At 39.2% G+C, this 18,957-nt stretch overlaps 1 protein-coding gene across 2 annotated transcripts in view; it reads right to left on the bottom strand.

Moving 5' to 3' along the window:
• Positions 1 to 18,957, bottom strand: part of pard3aa (par-3 family cell polarity regulator alpha, a) — a 689,440-nt gene that overhangs the window by 414,676 nt on the left and 255,807 nt on the right. For both annotated transcript variants that reach the window (XM_051687637.1, XM_051687638.1), the window contains exon 5: positions 13,507 to 13,644. In XM_051687637.1, the coding sequence (XP_051543597.1) occupies positions 13,507 to 13,644 (138 nt within the window). The remainder of the gene's footprint in view (positions 1 to 13,506; positions 13,645 to 18,957) is intronic.

The following is an 18,957-nucleotide window of genomic DNA, read 5'->3' as shown; positions in this document are numbered from 1 at the left end:
AGCTCACAGATACTGTTACATCATACAGTGCATCCGGAAAGTATTCACAGCGCTTCACTTTTTCCACATTTTGTTATGTTATTTTCCTCAAAATTCTACAAACAATACCCCATAATGACAACGTGAAAGAAGTTTGTTTGAAATCTTTGCAAATTTATTAAAAATAAAAAATGAAAAAAAAAATCACATGTACATAAGTATTCACAGCCTTTGCTCAATACTTTGTTGAAGCACCTTTGGCACCAATTACAGCCTCAAGTCTTTTTTAGTATGATGCTACAAACTTGGCACACCTATTTATGGGCAGTTTCTCCCATTCTTCTTTGCAGGACCTCTCAAGCTCCATCAGGTTGGATGGGGAGCGTCGGTGCACAACCATTTCAGATCTCTCCAGAGATGTTCAATCGGGTTCAAGTCTGGGCTCTGGCTGGGCCACTCAAAGACATTCACAGAGTTGTTCCGTAGCCACTCCTTTGTTATCTTGGTTGTGTGCTTAGAGTCGTTGTCCTGTTGGAAGATGAACCTTCACCCCAGTCTGAGGTCCAGAGTGCTCTGGAGCAGGTTTTCATCAAGGATGTCTGTGTACATTGCTGCATTCATATTTCCCTCGATCCTGACTAGTCTCCCAGTACCTGCCGCTGAAAAACTTCCCCACAGCATGATGCTGCCACCACCATGCTTCACTGTAGGGATGGTATTGGCCAGGTAATGAGCAGTGCCTGGTTTCCTCCAGACATGACCGTTGCCATTCAGGCCACAGAGTTCAATCTTTGTTTCTCATGGTCTGAGAGTCGTTCAGGTGCCTTTTACTGAGGAGTGGCTTCCATCTGGCCACTCTACCATACAGGCCTGATTGGTGGAGTGCTGCAAAGATGGTTGTTCTTCTGGAAGGTTCTCCTCTCTCCACAGAGAAATGCTGGAGCTCTGTCAGAGTGACCATCGGGTTCTTGGTCACCTCCCTGACTAAGGCCCTTCTCCCCCAATCGCTCAGTTTGGCCGGGCGGCCGGCTCTAGGAAGAGTCCTGGTGGTTCCAAACTTCTTCCATTTACGGATGATGGAGGCCACTGTGCTCATTGGGACCTTCAATGCTGCAGAAAGTTTTCTGTACCCTTCCCCAGATCTGTGCCTCACTACAACCCTGTCTCGGAGGTCTACAGACAATTCCTTGGACTTCATGGCTTGGTTTGTGCTCTGACATGCACTGTTAACTGTGGGACCTTATATAGACAGGTGTGTGCCTTTCCAAATCATGTCCAATCAACTGAATTTACCACTGGTGGACTCCAATCAAGTTGTAGAAACATCTCAAGGATGAACAGTGGAAACAGGATGCACCTGAGCTCAATTTTGATTGTCATGGCAAAGGCTGTGAATACTTATGTACATGTGATTTTTTTTCATTTTTTATTTTTAATAAATTTGCAAAGATTTCAAACAAACTTCTTTCACGTTGTCATTATGGGGTATTGTTTGTAGAATTTTGAGGAAAATAATGAATTTAATCCATTTTGGAATAAGGCTGTAACATAACAAAATGTGGAAAAAGTGAAGCGCTGTGAACACTTTCCGGATGCACTGTATATCAGTTTCTTTGAGGATATGTGCATTCCTACTAGGACTTATTTAAAGTTCAACAATGACAAACCGTGGTTTACAGCAGAGCTCAGGCAGCTTTGTCAGGCCAAAGAGCATCTGTACAATCAGCACTGGTGCCCCCCAGGGATGTGTGCTCTCCCCACTACTCTTCTCCCTCTACACTAATGACTGCATCACCAAGGACCCCTCTGTCAAGCTCCTGAAGTTTGCAGATGACACCACTGTCATCGGCGTCATCGGCCTCATCCGAGATGACGATGAGTCTGCATACAGAAGGGAGGTTGAACAGCTGGCTGTCTGGTGCAGTCAAAACAACCTTGAGCTGAACACGCTCAAAACAGTGGAGATGATTGTGGACTTTAGGAGGAACACCCCAACACTGACCCCCCTCACCATTCTAAAAAGCACTGTGGCAGCAGTGGAGTCATTCAGGTTCCTGGGTACTAGCATCTCACAGGACCTGAAGTGAGAGACATACATTGACTCCATTGTGAAAAAGGCCCAGCAGAGATTGTACTTCCTTCGCCAGCAGAGGAAGTTCAACCTGCCACAGGCGCTGCTGATACAGTTCTACTCAGTGGTCATTGAGTCTGTCCTCTGCACTTCAATATCTGTCTGGTTTGGTTCAGCTACAAAATCAGACATCAGAAGACTACAAAGGACAATTCGGACTGCTGAGAGGATTATTGGTTGCCCCCATCATTTTCTGATGCCCCCCAAAATATATATATTTAAGTAATTAAATTAATATCATAAACGTGCGACTAGTCGACTAATGGCTTAAATTTATGCCTACTAGTCGACTAGGAAAATCTTTGGTCGGGGGCAGTCTTCACCTCCTAAGGTCACCTCCTAAATCCATCTGCTCAGGGTAAGATCAGAGAGGACAACTGTAGCATGGGTGATGTGGACTTTTATTGAGTAAATCTTAAGGTTCAAAAAGCCAGGAGCATATCTGAAAGAAGGAGGTGGAATACGATATTTCTCACTCTCTTTCCGATGCTGAAAAAAATAACCTAAAATAATTTTAAAGTGGTACCTTTTTTTTTTTTGGAAGACCCGAGGACCCTGAGACTTTGGATAAAGAGGTCAGGGGTCAGACTATATTTCTGCCTCATCTCCCAAACCATGGCAGTGCAATGATGCTAAATGGCACCCCCAGAGATTAGCTTAACTCCATAGTGTCTCTCACTGAGACCTGGAAGGTCGACATGTACAGCATTTCTTACTCTCAAGAGTGAACAAAGACAAGTGAGGTTGTGTCTGAGGGTGAATTAAATGTTATCTGTTCAGTTCTGTGTTCTGTATTTCAGTGCATAAAAACCTGCATCCCATTCACTAATCATCCGCAATCCGGTTGAATCAGATAAATGCACCAAAATAGCACTGTGCCATGAGTATTTTAATAAAGCATTGTCATTTTACTTAGTGTAACGACCCATCTTTCAAAGTAAATTAGACTTATTATAGATATTGCAATAAATGTTGCATTATTAGCACCAGTAGATGGCAAGCGGTGAACAGAATATCATATAAAAGTCATTTGTTTGTTTACATTTTCTATTGATCATGACAGCAGAAATTCATCAATTGATGATGAAATGATGGAAAAGAGCTTTTTAACCAGGCATATATCCAGACGCGCAGTCTAGTCACATATTATACTACATTTTTAAAAGGCAATTTTGGTGTCTGTATTGCAATAAAGAAGTGATGCTGTATAGTCCCCATAAAGTATAGCAGATTTAATTCCTTATTCCTAATTCCTGCGCTAAAACAACACAGATAGCATGTACAAATAAACAATGCTACCAGCGAGTAAAATTAATTCAATAGTGAATTCCCCACTGAAATGAAAATGAAAAATATCAATAGGCAGTCCCGTCTCAGACCTCCTGAATAAAGCTCTGGGTAATTTGTTGCCATTTGGCCTTGTTTTGTGAATCTCTGATGCGCTCTACAAGGTAGCTCCATGTGAAGAATATGAAAAAAGACATGTATTTTTTGTTTTTGTTTACATGGATAAATGGTGGCCAAATGAGTGTGTGTGAGTGTGTTTGTGAAATGAGGGATGAAGCCAGCAGGCAGGGAAGAGGTAGATAGTTAATTACGGTAGGGTGGGTTTAGCAGTGTCTCGGGTTGCATTGTCTAGGTTTCTTTGTAGGAGATGCTCTCTGGTGGGCTGCCATTTGCACTGTGAATAATCATGGTGTGTGAGGGTGTGAGAGGGAGTGTGTGTGTGGGATGATGGGAGAGGCCTTTCAAAGGAGCCAAGGGAAAAGGGTTTCATCTATCTGCCCTTTTTTCTTTTTCTTTTTTCTTGGATAAGGATTCAAACAATGAGCTCAGAGCAGCACCTACAGGCCAAGTTGGCTGGTCGCTTGAATGCAATAAGAATGCAGTGTTACTGTGTGCATAAGTCAAAAGACAATAGGGGGATCAGGAGCAATTATAACAAGGGGCAATTGTAACTCTAACGTAAATGTCTTCTATCACTGATTTCTTGTTTTAAATGTAATTATTATAATTAAGTCTTTCTCAATGCATATATTTTTAAGTACTATAATTTTTGGCACATCCCTTTATGTTTATATAACCAAAATAATTTATGTAGTTTATGTAAAATGTTAAAATGATACAGTTGTCATTCTGTCCCACCTACATTAGAAAAAAATGGGAGGAAAATAAACAAAAAAGAATGTGAATCCTTCAGGAATTCAGAGAGACCGGAAGAATTCCTCCTTTCGTCTAAACAATTGGGAGAGAGCGAAGAGATGAATGGGAAGAGAGCTGATTTATTATTTCAAAAGAGAGTAAACAAAACCTGCAGAAAGAAAGACGGAGTGTGAGAAAACAGAATCCTCCAGCCACAAAAAACTATCCACTATCCCTCTGTCAAGAAGATGAAACACAGAGGGCTTCTGAACTGTTTCACCAGGATGTGAGGTAAATCTGTACATCAATATCTCTGGTATCCTTATGTATTGAAGGTGAGAAGGGTTCAGATGAATGGTCATTTGTTGTTTGGACAGTAGAAACAGAAATGAATTGGCTTCGGTCGAAGCAGAATGAAGGAATTCTCTCCCCATTTCAACAAACCTAAAACTAAGTATTAAACATCATACTTAACCCAGACTGTTTGTGTTATGGTAATTAATGATACCTCAAGTCATATGCAGTGTTGAGGGGAGATGTGCTTTTACTTTTCTAAGAAATTTGCGATTTGCAGATGTTAAAAAAAAATAAAATAAAATAAAATAAAAAAATCTATATACTAGAAAGAGGGACTTATGTCATATTTAACACACAGTATATCTCAGAGATTTAGGGGCCAACAAGCAACCACCCATTATACCCTTACAACCGCATACATAATAATTTTTTTTTTAAAGTTTTGAAGCACTTTATTAGGAACACCTGTACACCTACTTGTTCATGCAATTATCTAATCAGCTAATCATGAGGAAGCAGTGCAATGCATAAAATCATGCAGATATGGGTCAGGAGCTTCAGGTAATGTTCACATCAACTATCAGAATAGGGAACATTTTTTATCTCAGTGATTTTGACCGTGACATGATTTTTGGTGCCAGACAGGCTGGTTTGATTATTTCTGTAACTGGAATTTTCTCTCCCAGGAGTCCCTAGAGTCTGTTCTGAGTTTACTCAGAATGGTGCCAAAACAAAACACATCCAGTGAGCGGCAGTTCTGCGGACAGAAATGCCTTGTTGATGAGAGAGATCAGCGGAGAATGGCCAGACTGGTTCGAGCTAACAGAAAGGCTACGGTAACTCAGATAACCCCTCTGTACAACTGTAGTGAGCAGAATAGCATCTCACAATGCTATCGAACAGAACACGTCGAACATTTAGGGGGATGGGCTTCAACAGTAGAAAACCATGTTGGGCACTTTATTAGGACCATAGTTTTCCTAATAAAGTGCTTGTGAGTGTATAACATGTAATATGTGTTATTATTTGTTTATTTATTTATTTTTTACCATGATTTGACAACTCACCATTCTGAACAGCACTGTGGCAGCAGTGGAGTCATTCAGGTTCCTGGGCTCTACCATCTCACAGAACCTGAAGTGGGAGACCCATATTGACTCCACTGTGAAAAAGGCAGAGGTTGTACTTCCTTCGCCACTTGATGAAGTTAAACTTGCCACAGGCACTGCTAATCCAGTTCTACTCAGCAGTCATTGAGTCTGTCCTCTGCACTTCAGTAACAGTCTGGTTTGGTTCAGCTATGAAATCGGACATCAGAAGACTACAAAGGACAGTTCAGACTGCTGAGCGGATTATTGGTTGCCCCCTGTCCTCCCTTCAAGAACTCTACACTTCCAGAATGAGAAAAAGGGCAGGAAAAATCACTCTGGACCGCACTCACCCAGCCCACTACCTTTTTGAACTATTGCCTTCTTGCTGGTGCTACAGAGCACTGAGCACCAGAACCGTCAGGCACAAGAACAGTGGTTTTTTTGTTTTTTTTCTCTCAGGCTATCCATCTCATGAACTGCCCCATTGAGCAATAATTATGTGCAATACACAGCTTAGTCTATTTATATTTATCTAACATATCCTACCTCCTCTGCCATTACATTCCCTTGCAATATCTAAATATAACAGATTTGTATTTGTACATACACATATATATATATATATATATATATATATATATATATATATATATATATATATATATATATGTCTTATTATGTATTTATATATATACTTATATTTTCTATTCGCTTTTTATTTTTATTATCTCTGTCTTGTTGTATTGTTTGTGCACTGGAAGCTTCTGTCACCAAGACAAATTCCTTGTATGTGTATGCATACTTGGCAATAAAGCTCATTCTGATTCTGATTTAATACAGTTGTAACATCAATAACAGCCAACCGTCACATCAATGTACACAAGCTTTTCACCCTACTGACTGAGGGCACAACAGCAAGATACTTTGTTACTTTGGCATTTGTTTATTTATTTTTTATTCATTTAGAATATATATATATAAATATATATATATATATATTTTTTTTTTTTTCATTTCATTATAAACAAGCTAATAACTGAGCTTGTTTGTTTAAATAATACTGCAAAAATTTAACTCAGAAAGTCAATTCAACTTGCTTGAAAAGGTCTTGTTGGGGCAACAAAAGCATTTAATTTGTGTAATATCCTAAATAATAATAATAATAATTATAACAACAAAATTAATTGACCACTGTAGTGATCGAGCCATGTTTCATTCTTAGAGTTTCCCTAAATCACATTATACTATAATATGGATGAGATGGTCTGAAATTGTGCCTGAACTTTTATTTTCTTGAATAATAGCGAAGACACACGTGTTGATGGGATTCTCTTGTGTTCTGGGAGAATGTGACCTCATGAACCCGCTCTGCACCGCATAACTCACAAATCCACCTGCTCATAAGTAGAGCTGAATCCTCACGCTGCCTTCCTACTGCTCAGATGGGTCATCTCTAATTCATCACCAGGGAGAGGAACTTTTTAAAAATGAAAAAGAAAATGCCACTCTTACAATTCCCAATGGAAAGGGACACCGGCACCTCAAGAGCGCCTGTGAGTCAGGGGATATAAAGGCCTAGAGCATAACATGGCAGGATGCAATTAAAAACAGAAACAGAACAAACAAGAAACACGTTTTGAGGGTTCTTGAGTATATACATCATTACATACAGGGCGACACAAAACAAGTGCTGATTTCAGATGTGTTGCGGAAGAAATTGGGAAGACAGAGAAGCTTTTACTGTGTGTTTTAAGAGGATGTCCTTGAAATTCCATTTCAGGTGACCAAGGGCAACACACTGTGCTCTTGGTGCCTCTAGGGTTTACTACACTGCTGCAGTGAATTACACAAAGTAGTTTTTTGAGAGGTAACCTCAAGCAGGTGAGAGCACACTAATATGGTCAAGCTATTTGAATCAACACAGAATACTTCAATTAATAGTTTACCAAAAAATCTCATTTTTGTCACAATTTACCCACACGTAATTTCCCAAACCCATGACTTTCTTTCTTCCAAGAAAAAAAAAAAGAGAAGTTGAGAAGAATATTGACATGGTCATTTCCGCTCAATGAAGTCTTACAGAGACATTGTATTAACTGAAAGTCAGTAACTGTAATATCAATACATTTAAATGTAAAATGTAATTTAAAATATAATATGTTACACTACTACTTTGTATTTAAAGTAGTTAGATTACAGTAAATATTTAATTTGTAATCATATAATACCCAACACTGGTAATGTTCAATGCGAGAACCATTAAAGGGTAAGTTCACTCAAAAATGAACTCCCTGAGTGTCACGTGGTCTGAAGCCCTTATACAATCACACTAATTTATTGGCTGATGGCGCTTAAGCGATGCCCCTAGGTAGCTACGTCAAGGGCTCCATAAAGGCGCTTGCTTCACGCCATTGAGATTTTCTGCATTAAGGCATGAGCCTGTGCAGCTGCAAGAGTGTATGGCCAGCTTACGCAGCTTGTCGTTTCCACTCAGGGAAGCAGGGTTATGCTTCACATAACCAAGACGTTCCCTTTCGTAGGAACTCGAGCTGCGTAGTCATATTGGGAATGATATACATTCACGCCATGCGAACAGTAGCTGCCAACTGTCTACGCCCATGTGGTAAGCATATAGCGATGCACGAGCAAGCTAAAGCGTCTGAATATAACGGAGGGAATTATGAGTTTATTCCTGTTCCAATAGAGAGAACCTGGGAAGCAGGAGTCAAACCCTCTTCCAGATTATAAATTCTAACAAATGTATGAGGAGAGGACCATCCTGCCACCACACAAATGTCCTCCAAGCACACACCTATAGCCAAAGCCGTAGAATGAACTTGAATACCCGAAGGCGAAGGTAAACCACGCGCTTGAATATGTATGTTTTTTGAGATACAAGTATTGAGAAAGCACCTGTGCTTCGGTGCAATCTGAATATGGAAATACGCGTCCTTCAAAATGTATTGTCACAAACCAGTCCCCCGGCTGCACTTGTGACATTATTTACTTCTGCTTCAGCATTCTGAATTGACATTTCATTTGTTTGAAATTAAAATGTCTTAAATCCAGAATGTGATGCAAGCTGCCGTCTTTTTCGGGACCAGAAAATAATGGCTGTAAAAACCTCACTCTCTCTGAGAAGGGGGAATTTCCTCTATTGCCCCTTTTTCTAAGAGAGAATTAATTTCCCGAATCAAAAACGGGGCTTCTCGAACAGAAACGTCTGTCGGAACGACCCTGTTGAACACCGGAGGTGTTCGCCTGAATTTAATTAAGTAACCATGATTTATCATTCGAAGTACCCAGTTCAAATGCCCTTCAGCTGCTGCCAAGCCGACAGATGGGCAGACAGAAGGATTAATGCATGGCTTTTGCCTGCAGCACGACCTGTAACCCCTAGATGGTGCGCTTGGCTTACTTCTGGAGACTGCCCCCGAACCAGCGGCACAGCGGAGGGAACCCTTCGCTCCTCTACTACTGAGGCTGGTTGAAGGGAATTTGTTAATGTTTTTGCCTTTATTGTACTCAGGCATTAAAGATGAGTGCCCTGAGATGACTTTGCAGCAGGGACGCTGACAGAATAAACCTTTTCCCTGGTATTTTGAATGGGGGAAAATGTACGAACATTGGGGGAAATGTGTATTTGGGAAAACTGGTTCGCCACAATGGCCCCAGTATTCTTTATGGGGGGGACAACGTGTGGTGCTTATGTTCACTGTGTGTCTTGTGTATATTTGTGTTTGATGAACACTGAATTCCGTTATGCAGGTCTCGAGACCCTTGGTCATGGAGACAGAGGCTGAATTTGGAATGTGAGTTTGCAATGTTCGCTGAATTATATTCTGGCTGTCGGGTGTTCAAAGCATGAACAATGGCGAACTCAACCCGATACTGTCTGAAGGGCAAACAGGAATGACATGGATACGTTTGTACGATCTGGTTTCTTCACTGAATGGGGGCTCACCCTTTGTTTCACTGCAAGTCCATCAGGTTTGCTTCTGGTGTCCTGCCGGCCATTTAAATGGGGCCAGTCCAACATCCAAATACCTACGCAGATGCACCCATGATGGTGGGAATGAACGAGGACCCCAATCCTTCTGAGGGGGTGCAAAACTCGTGTCCAGCACCTTATGCGGCTCTCTGGTGGGACATTGTGAAGACACCAAACATGAATGAATCAGAATTGCGGCGGGCTTTTCTCTCTCTCTACGAGGAAGCATCTGCTGGAACGTGGCAGTGTGCTGGTTCACAGTGCGGAATTTTTCCACCACCGACTGGACTGCATCACCGAAAATTTTTACACTGCACGTGTAATAACCTCCAGTGATTCCACATAAGTTGCTGAAAGTCTGGAAATCCGACCGCTAGGAGGCAAGGCTTCAGCCTTGATCCTCAGAATCCAATGCTGCCATAGATATGGTGTCCTCATCCTCATCGCCAAAGGAAACTGTAGTGCGGTCCTCAGGGCTAGGACGCAAATACCCACTTGTAAACTCCATGGGAGAACATCTAGCCGAATCCGGGGAGAGTGACAGAGAGAACAGTAGGTCGGCCTGCTGCTCAACTCTCATCTCCTCGGAGTCCATGCCAGTCTCCCACAAGTCAAACGGCTGCATGGCACTGCAGAAATGCGGTCTGCGGCTTGACCAAATTTCCAAAGGAGGCGAGCTTTTCACGAATTGTGCTGACATTCATTAAATCACATTGTGGGCAATCCGAAACCCCCTCCAATGCAGCCTCCGCATGGCGAAAACCCACACAGGCAATACACATGTTGTGGGAATCTTCACCGACGATGAACCGCGTGCATGGAGGTAAGCACTTACTAAATTACATCCTGTGTTCCCACTCCAAAGGGATAATAATAATGATCCTCACTTCAATGTGAGTCGTTGGTACAACACGGTCCAGACGAGATTGTGCACTGAAGAAAAGAAAATCTGACTCGATGACATGAAGCGAGCACCTTTATGGAGCCTGTGAAGTAACTCACTAGGGGCATCGCTTAAGTGCCATCAGCCAATAAATTGCCGTGATTGTATAAGGGCTTCAGACCACGTGACACTCAGGGCATGTCCCCATGCGACTACGCAGCGACGAAAGGGAACTAGCCTATAGAAATAAAGTGCTAATTAAATTAAGTAGTTTGATTTCTATAGAATAGTTTGATTTCCCATAGCACCTTGAAGTTAAAAAAAAAATAAATAAATAATATAAAGTAAATTCTAAAGGGTTCATCAAAATAAGGTTATAAAAATAACTCCAGTATTTCCAATATAAACATGCAATTAAGTTATAAATAATTTATTATAAAAATAAGTAATTGTACTAATTATGTAATCAACCAACTTTGAGCATGTGGATGACCATGTAGATCAACTACCACTGAAGAACATTTTTGACACAGAAAAAGCCTTGCTTGTGCCATAGTGTACTTGTGTCTTTTGAATTGATCAATGTCAGGTTTAATTGATGTAAGTGTGCACAACAATTGATAATTAATTTTATTGTTGTGTTTAATTAGGTCATGTTTGGTGTTACATATTTAAGATTGTAAGCCTACTAACACAAAAAAAAAAAAAAAAGTGTGACTGATTCAACCCATGTCATCGAAATCTCACTCCAACCAGGATGCCAAAGTTGGCAACCCTGCCATACCTGACATGGTTAATAAAGAGAAAATTGTCAAGCTTAATTAAGTAGCTTACTCAAGGTCTATAAAAAAGCCACAACATTATGCAAATGGCATGGAGGCTATATCGAACAGAGCTTTTTGTGAAGAGGGAAGGCAACAAAACAATTAGAACCAATGAAAAGTGAAGGGGAAATGGATGATTAAATGGACATTTAAGATGGCAATAAAGACATAATTGCTTAGAACTTTGTGATAAGCCACTGGGGACAATTACAGTACAATGAGACTATGTAAATGTAAAAATGGAGTACACAACAGATATTTGTTTGTGTATCTACTGTGTAGGGCAAGCTAAAACTTTCCAAGCTAAGCTAGTAACTACTAAACAGGAACAAAATGTGTGACCCAAACCATACACTTCTGCAAAAATTCTACATCATTTTATAGTGTAAGCTGTGCGAGTAGTATGTTAACACTGAAAATCCAACAAAATGAAGTGTAATATGAGTACCCGGATGATGCACTTATTTAATCTTCAGAAAACAGAGTGTTTCATGTTCGCCAATTCATGCACTCAGCGCTCGCCGGTTTCCTAAGTTGCGTAAGGCGCAGAGTTACGTAGCTGCATTGTGGTCTGACAAAACACTTGTAAATAATGGAGAATGTAGCAACTAGCGAAACTTCAGTGAAGACAGCACCTTACAAAAGTAAGTTGAATGCTTTGACATCACCCCACACTGTTTGAATATGTACGTTGTTTGAGATACAAGTGTTGAATTGAGGTTGGCTAACGCGCTAAAACTAGCAGCAACACATTGCATGCGTTTGAAACATCGCTTCCATCAGCTGTTAAACGGTGAATGCTTCCGTCTATTAGAACACCTTGTGAAAAACCTAAGTGTTCCATTTGGGACATACTACGTAAAATTCACACACTACATGGTTGAGTGCTATATACATAGTGTATATGGTGAATGCATAGTGTGTCATTTGGGACACAGCTAAAGGCTAAGCTACTTTAGAGATACTCTAAGATTAGAGATCTGTAGCTCCTGTAGTGACACTACAAGCTCATTATGTATGATGATTCATAAATAAATAAAAAATAAAATGGAAAAGGACTTCTTCAAGGTGTATGGTTAGGGTTAGTCTGTAGTCCTATATAATCTTTATAATAAACAATAAGTCTATGGTTTGCCCTGATTTAGACAACTAAATAAAGGTGTTAATGTGATAAATTTGCTCGAATGGTAATAGAATGCTCCATCTGCCCTGAAATCAGCCTGTCACTTCAACTAACCACTTCCTGCTAAAGAAGTGAGTAGAAGGGAAAAGGGTAGAAAGCAGGCAAAGAGAAATATGAGAAGAGGGCAGAGGTGCTATGACTGTGTAGCTTGAGCAAGATGGGGGTGGGCAACAGACCAGGGGGTTCAGGCTAAACTGTAATAGATTGAAGCTTAAATGAATGAGTCTGTCTGGTTGAGCCCAGACCTTGACTGACTGCTGCTTTCAACCCACCAGCAGCCCAACATCCAGCCCAGAGGCCCCTACATGCAAGACGACTTCCTTAATGATGATGCACGACTCTCTGTGCCACAGGCCCTGGGTGGGGGGTTTCTCAGTGAGCAAAGTCAAGCTGCTGGGGAATGAGAAACCACGACCACCTGAATTGCAAACAACCAGCCAAACCTCACAGCCATTTCAATGGAGAAACTAAATAAAGTGGGGTAAATGAGAGAAATTGATGCTGGTGGTTCAAGAAAATTGATTGTGAAAATGAATAAGTGAATTTCCCCCAGCATGCCGTGCACCTTGAACATCTCAATCTCTTTCTCTCGTCACTCTCTCTCTTTTATTTCTGATCTTGCGGCAAGAGGGAGAGCAATTGAAATGCCTCCCACATATCTTTAGACGATTCCACCAATGCCTTGACAAAAGAGCTGAATTTCAAAGACAATTATGGAGGCCGTGGCCCTCGTTTATGAAGTTAGTGAAATCATAATACGACAACGTGGGAGTCGCTTTCTCAAAAATTTTCCTCCATCTCTCTTCTTTGTTTGTGAATTGCTAATTTCAAGAATGTCTCCTTGACACGCGTTCTACTCGGACAAAAACCCAATTTGTAAGTCTATGAAGACCAACAAGGTTTACAGGAATTAAGCATGAAACACTAATTGTAATTTCCTATGCTTCTGGTGTGTACAGATGGATTTTGGGAAACAGTGCAGTACCTGTTCTTGACGCTCAAGCCATCGGTCCACCAAGGGATGGTTGGCACTGAGAGACGAGCGGGCGTTCTCCCTCTGAAACTGTGTCGCCCAGGCGACAGTATCACGAGGCAGGCTGCGGTATGCATCTAGAACTGTACCCTAAAAAACAAAATTCATACACTGAAAGAGGCTGTTTAAGCCAGGTATTAACATTCGTCTTGGGCTATCCAATCACAAATAATCAGCCACAATTGCCATTTACACCTGGGACAAACATGCGACTCAAATGTGTCTCCAGTGACCACTTGCGAACAGATTTCAGAGGGTTTGTAAGTCTTCGGAATTTTGAGAATATATATCAATTTAATCATTCAAAGTTTCAATGTTTTCTTAGATGCATTAGGAAGTATTAGTGTTTAGCATTAGTAAGTCAAGTCGTTATTTTTATTTGTATAGCGCTTTTCACACCACGCATAGTTTCAAAGCAGCTTTACAGAAAATCACGCTTTAACAGAAAATGGAACTGTAATACAGTTGAAGTCAGAAGTTTACATACACTTAGGTTGAAGTCATTAAAACAAATTTTTTAACCATTCTACAGATTTTCATATTAGTTAACAATAGTTTTGGCAAGTCGTTTAGGACATCTACTTTGTGCATGGCACAAGTAATTTTTACCAACAATTGTTTACAGACAGACTGTTTCACTTTTAACTGACTATATCACAATTCCAGTGGGTCAGAAGTTTACATATACTAAGTTAACTGTGCCTTTAACCCTCTGGGATCTGAGGGTGTTTTGAGCCCTGGAGACATTTTGACATGTCTTGACATTTGTGCTTTTTTCAGTTACTTAAAAACATATTAATGGCAAAGTCTGATAACATTGTATTCAGCACAAACTGGGCTACAATAATATGTGAGCAACATGTATGTACATGTTTGTATTTTTGAGAAAATAACGTTTATACATGGTTTTTGAAAAAACAAAAATTTAGTCACTGAAATAAGGCCATATAACACATACTAAACATTTGTTCACAAGACTTTTGAGATCTTGTAGCCTAGAGTTTTTGCTACAAAATGATGTGAAAACCATCCTGATCACTCATTCATACAAAACAATATAGTCATTTAACTTTTGGAAGACACTTTTAGTGTTAGAAAGGCCATATGCGAGGAGGTGTGGATGATCATGAATATTGATGTAATTCACACCTGAGGAGACAAAGACACCTCCCCTGAGAGAGAATGAATGTGAGGAGACTTATTGATTGAATGTATTGTTTGTAGCTTATTCACAAAATCAAGTTAAAGTTAAAAGAAGTAATCTGACTATACATTTTCTTTACATAAAGACTTTACTTAAAAATTTTAGACCTACACTAACGTTTAAAAGTTTTAGATCAGTAAGATTTTTTAATGTTTTTAAAAGAAGCCTTTTCTGCTCACCAAGGCTGCATTTATTTGATCCAAAATACAGCAAAAACTGTGATATTGTGAAATATTTTTACAATTTAAAATAACTGTTTCTATTTGAATATATTGTAAAATGCAATTTATTCCTATGATCAAATCTGAATTTTCAGTAACATTTCTGCAGTCTTCAGTGTCACATGATCCTTCAAAAATCATTCTAATATGCTGATTTTCTAATATGGGCATATTTACAGCACATTTTACACCCGAACAGATATTTGCAAGCACAAGCTTCGTTGATGATAATGAGGCAGCATAAACACTATTTCAAATATAATCTAAACATTTATATTATTTTATATCATATTACATATCATATTTATATCATACAGCATACAATTTAAATACAGTTGTGCTCAAAACTTTGCATACCCTTGGAGAATTGGTAATATATGTACCATTTTTAAAGAAAACATGAGTGAGCAGGCAAAACACATTTCTTTTATTTCTTATGGGATTCATATTCAACTGTAGGTTATAACAGAATGGCACACTCATAAAACAAAACATGGCAACAAAGAAAAAAATAAAATGACCCCTGTTCAAAAGTCTGCATACCCTTACTTCTTAATACTGTGTATTGCCCCCTTTAGCATCAATGACAGCGTGCAGTCTTTTGTAATAGTTGTCTATGAGGCCCCAAATTCTTGCAGGTGGTATAGCTGCCCATTCGTCTTGGCAAAATGCCTCCAAGTCATGCAAAGTCTTTGGTCGTCTTGCATGAACAGCACGTTTGAGATCTCCCCAGAGTGGCTCGATGATATTAAGGTCAGGAGACTGTGATGGCCACTCCAGAACCTTCACCTTTTTCTGCTGTAACCACTGGAGGGTCAATTTGTCCTTGTGTTTAGGGTCATTGTCATGCTGGAAAGTCCAAGAGCATCCCATGCGCAGCTTTCGTGCAGAAGAATGCAAATTGTCTGCCAGTATTTTCTGATAACATGCTGCATTCATCTTGCCATCAATTTTCACAAGATTCCCTGTGCTTTTAGAGCTCACACACCCCCAAAACATCAGTGAGCCACCACCATGCTTCACAGTGGGGATGGTATTCTTTACATTATAGGCCTTGTTGACCCCTCTCCAAATATTGTGCTTATGGTTGTGACCATAAAGCTCTATTTTGGTCTCGTCACTTCAAATTACAGTGTGCCAAAAGCTGTGAGGTGTGTCAAGGTGTTGTCAAGTATATTGTAACCTGGCTTTTTTGTGGCATTGGCGCAGTAAAGGCTTCTTTCTGGCAACTCGACCATGCAGCTCATTTTTGTTAAGTATCGTCGTATTGTGCTCCTTGAAACAACCACACTGTCTTTTTCCAGAGCAGCCTGTATTTCTCCTGAGGTTACCTGTGGGTTTTTCTTTGTATCCCGAACAATTATTTTGGCAGTTGTGGCTGAAATCTTTCTTGGTCTACCTGACCTTGTCTTGGTATCAAGAGATCCCCGAATTTTCCACTTCTTAATAAGTGATTGAACAGTACTGACTGGCATTTTCAAGGCTTTGGATATATTTTTATATCCTTTTCCATCTTTATAAAGTTCCATTACCTTGTTACACTGGTCTTTTGACAGTTCTTTTCTGCTCCCCGTGGCTCAGTATCTAGCCTGCTCAGTGCATCCACGTGAGAGCTAACAAACACTAATTGCAATTTAAAAAGCCACAGGTGTGGGGAAATTAACCTTTAATTGTCATTTAAACCTGTGTGTGTTACCTTGTGTGTCTGTAACAAGGCCAAACATTCAAGGGTATGTAAACTTTTGATCAGGGCCATTTGGGTGATTTCTGTTATCATTATGATTTAAAAAGGAGCCAAACAACTATGTGATAATAAATGGCTTCATATGATCACTATCCTTAAATAAAAGACAGTTTTTTTTACATGATCAGTCATATTTTCAAAATCAATGCCAAAATTTCACAATTTCTGCCAGAAAACAACATAAAATACTCCTGGCTCAGCTAATTATCCCTAATTAGATCACACCCACCAGCAGAGTGTGCTATTCATACAGTAATGTGCTGAGGCGATTAATGCAAATGGTAAACGCCCCCAACAATGCCTTAAAAACATCAAGTTCATTCACTTTTCTGCGTGTTTGGATGATGGCATGCTACACAGGTGAGGAAGGTCCTGGATAGTGATGAAGAGTTCACATTTTCCTCAGAAGAAGAGCAGGAATCCGACGAGGAATGTTAGCATTTTGAAGAGCGACTTGATCAAGCGGAGGATACAATTTTGGATGAGTAAATCTTTACTTACATTAGTTGGCATGCTATTTTATATAAACATGTACATATTTTACTAGTTGGACTATTTCCAGACTTGCCAGCCAGGATTCAAAGTATTGAAATTTGAAATATCCTAATAGGCAAGTTTTAGTTACATTTAAATGTTGTTTCGGCTAAAGCAGGTATTTAAATTGTATGCTGTATGATATAAATATGATATGTAATATGATATAAAAATAATATGAATGTTTAGATTATATTTTAACTAGTGTTTATGCTGCCTCATTATCATCAACAAAGCTTGTGCTTGCAAATATCTGTTCGGGTGTAAATGTGTAAAATGTGCTGTAAATATGCCCATATTAGAAAATCAGCATATTAGAATGATTTTTGAAGGATCATGTGACACTGAAGACTGCAGTAATGATACTGAAAATTCAGCTTTGATCACAGGAATAAATTGCATTTTTACTATATATTCAAATAGAAAACAGTTATTTTAAATTGTAAAAATATTTCACAATATCACTGTTTTTGCTGTATTTTGGATCAAATAAATGCAGCCTTGGTGAGCAGAAGGGACTTCTTTTAAAAACATTAAAAAATCTTACAGATCTAAAACTTTCAAATGGTAGTGTAGGTCTAAAATTTTTAAGTAAAGTCTTTATGTAAAGAAAATGTATAGTCAGATTACTTCTATTAACTTAAACTTGATTTTGTGAATAAGCTACAAACAATACATTCAATCATTAAGTCTCCTCACATTCATTCTCTCTCAGGGGAGGTGTCTTTGTCTCCTCAGGTGTGAATCACATCAATATTCATGATCATCCACGCCTCCTCGCATATGGCCTTTCTAACACTAAAAGTGTCTTACAAAAGTTAAATTACTATATTATTTTGTATGAATGAGAGATCAGGACGGTTTTCACATCATTTTTGTAGCAAAAACTCTAGGCTACAAGATCCAGTTCTCAAAGGTCTTGTGAACAAATGTTTAGTATGTGTTATATGGCCTTATTTCAGTGACTTAACTTTTTGTTTTTTTCAAAAACCACGTATAAACATTTTCTCAAAAATACAAACATGTACATACATGTTGTTCACACATTATTGTAGCCCAGTTTGTGCTGAATACAGTGTTATCAGACTTTAGCCATTAATATGTTTTGAAGCAACTGAAAAAAGCACAAATGTCAAGGCATGTCAAAACTGCTCTAGGGCCCAAAACACCCTCAGACCCCAGAAGGTTAAACAGTATTGAAGGAGTTTCCATCTATGTTGGGTACTTATTGGCTGCTTTTCTTAATTATTTGATCCAAGCCATCAATTTCAAAAACGTTTTTATTATTATTATTATTATTATTACATTTTAGTTTTATAATGAAATAAATTAATATGGTGGCACAATTATATTTTTGTCTACAAAACTAATTTCAGACATGTAAGCATACGCCTTCAGATCAAAAGATTTTTAAGATCATGAGAAACATTTCAGTCAAGTGTTTCAAAACTTTTGACCGGTACTGTATTTATTTTTAGATTTGTCATATTTATCATCAGACAAAATTGTCAAAAACCCTTGAAAGTGCATGTGCTTCCCAAAATGGGGGACCTAACCTCAATTGTAGTGCTGTGCTCTTGGATTTTAAGAAGGCCAGAAAACAATGGTAAGATGATGTTTGAAAAAATTAGGTGTAGAAAATACGGCTGAGTTATAAATATAAAAAGTATAAGCCCACAGGCAAGTTCTATAAGAAATGT

This window comes from Myxocyprinus asiaticus, chromosome 44 (genome assembly GCF_019703515.2).
Source record: "Myxocyprinus asiaticus isolate MX2 ecotype Aquarium Trade chromosome 44, UBuf_Myxa_2, whole genome shotgun sequence".
Taxonomy (NCBI): domain Eukaryota; kingdom Metazoa; phylum Chordata; class Actinopteri; order Cypriniformes; family Catostomidae; genus Myxocyprinus; species Myxocyprinus asiaticus.
The sequence above is the reverse complement of the archived record's forward strand: the minus strand, read 5'-3'. Positions and strand labels throughout refer to the sequence as shown.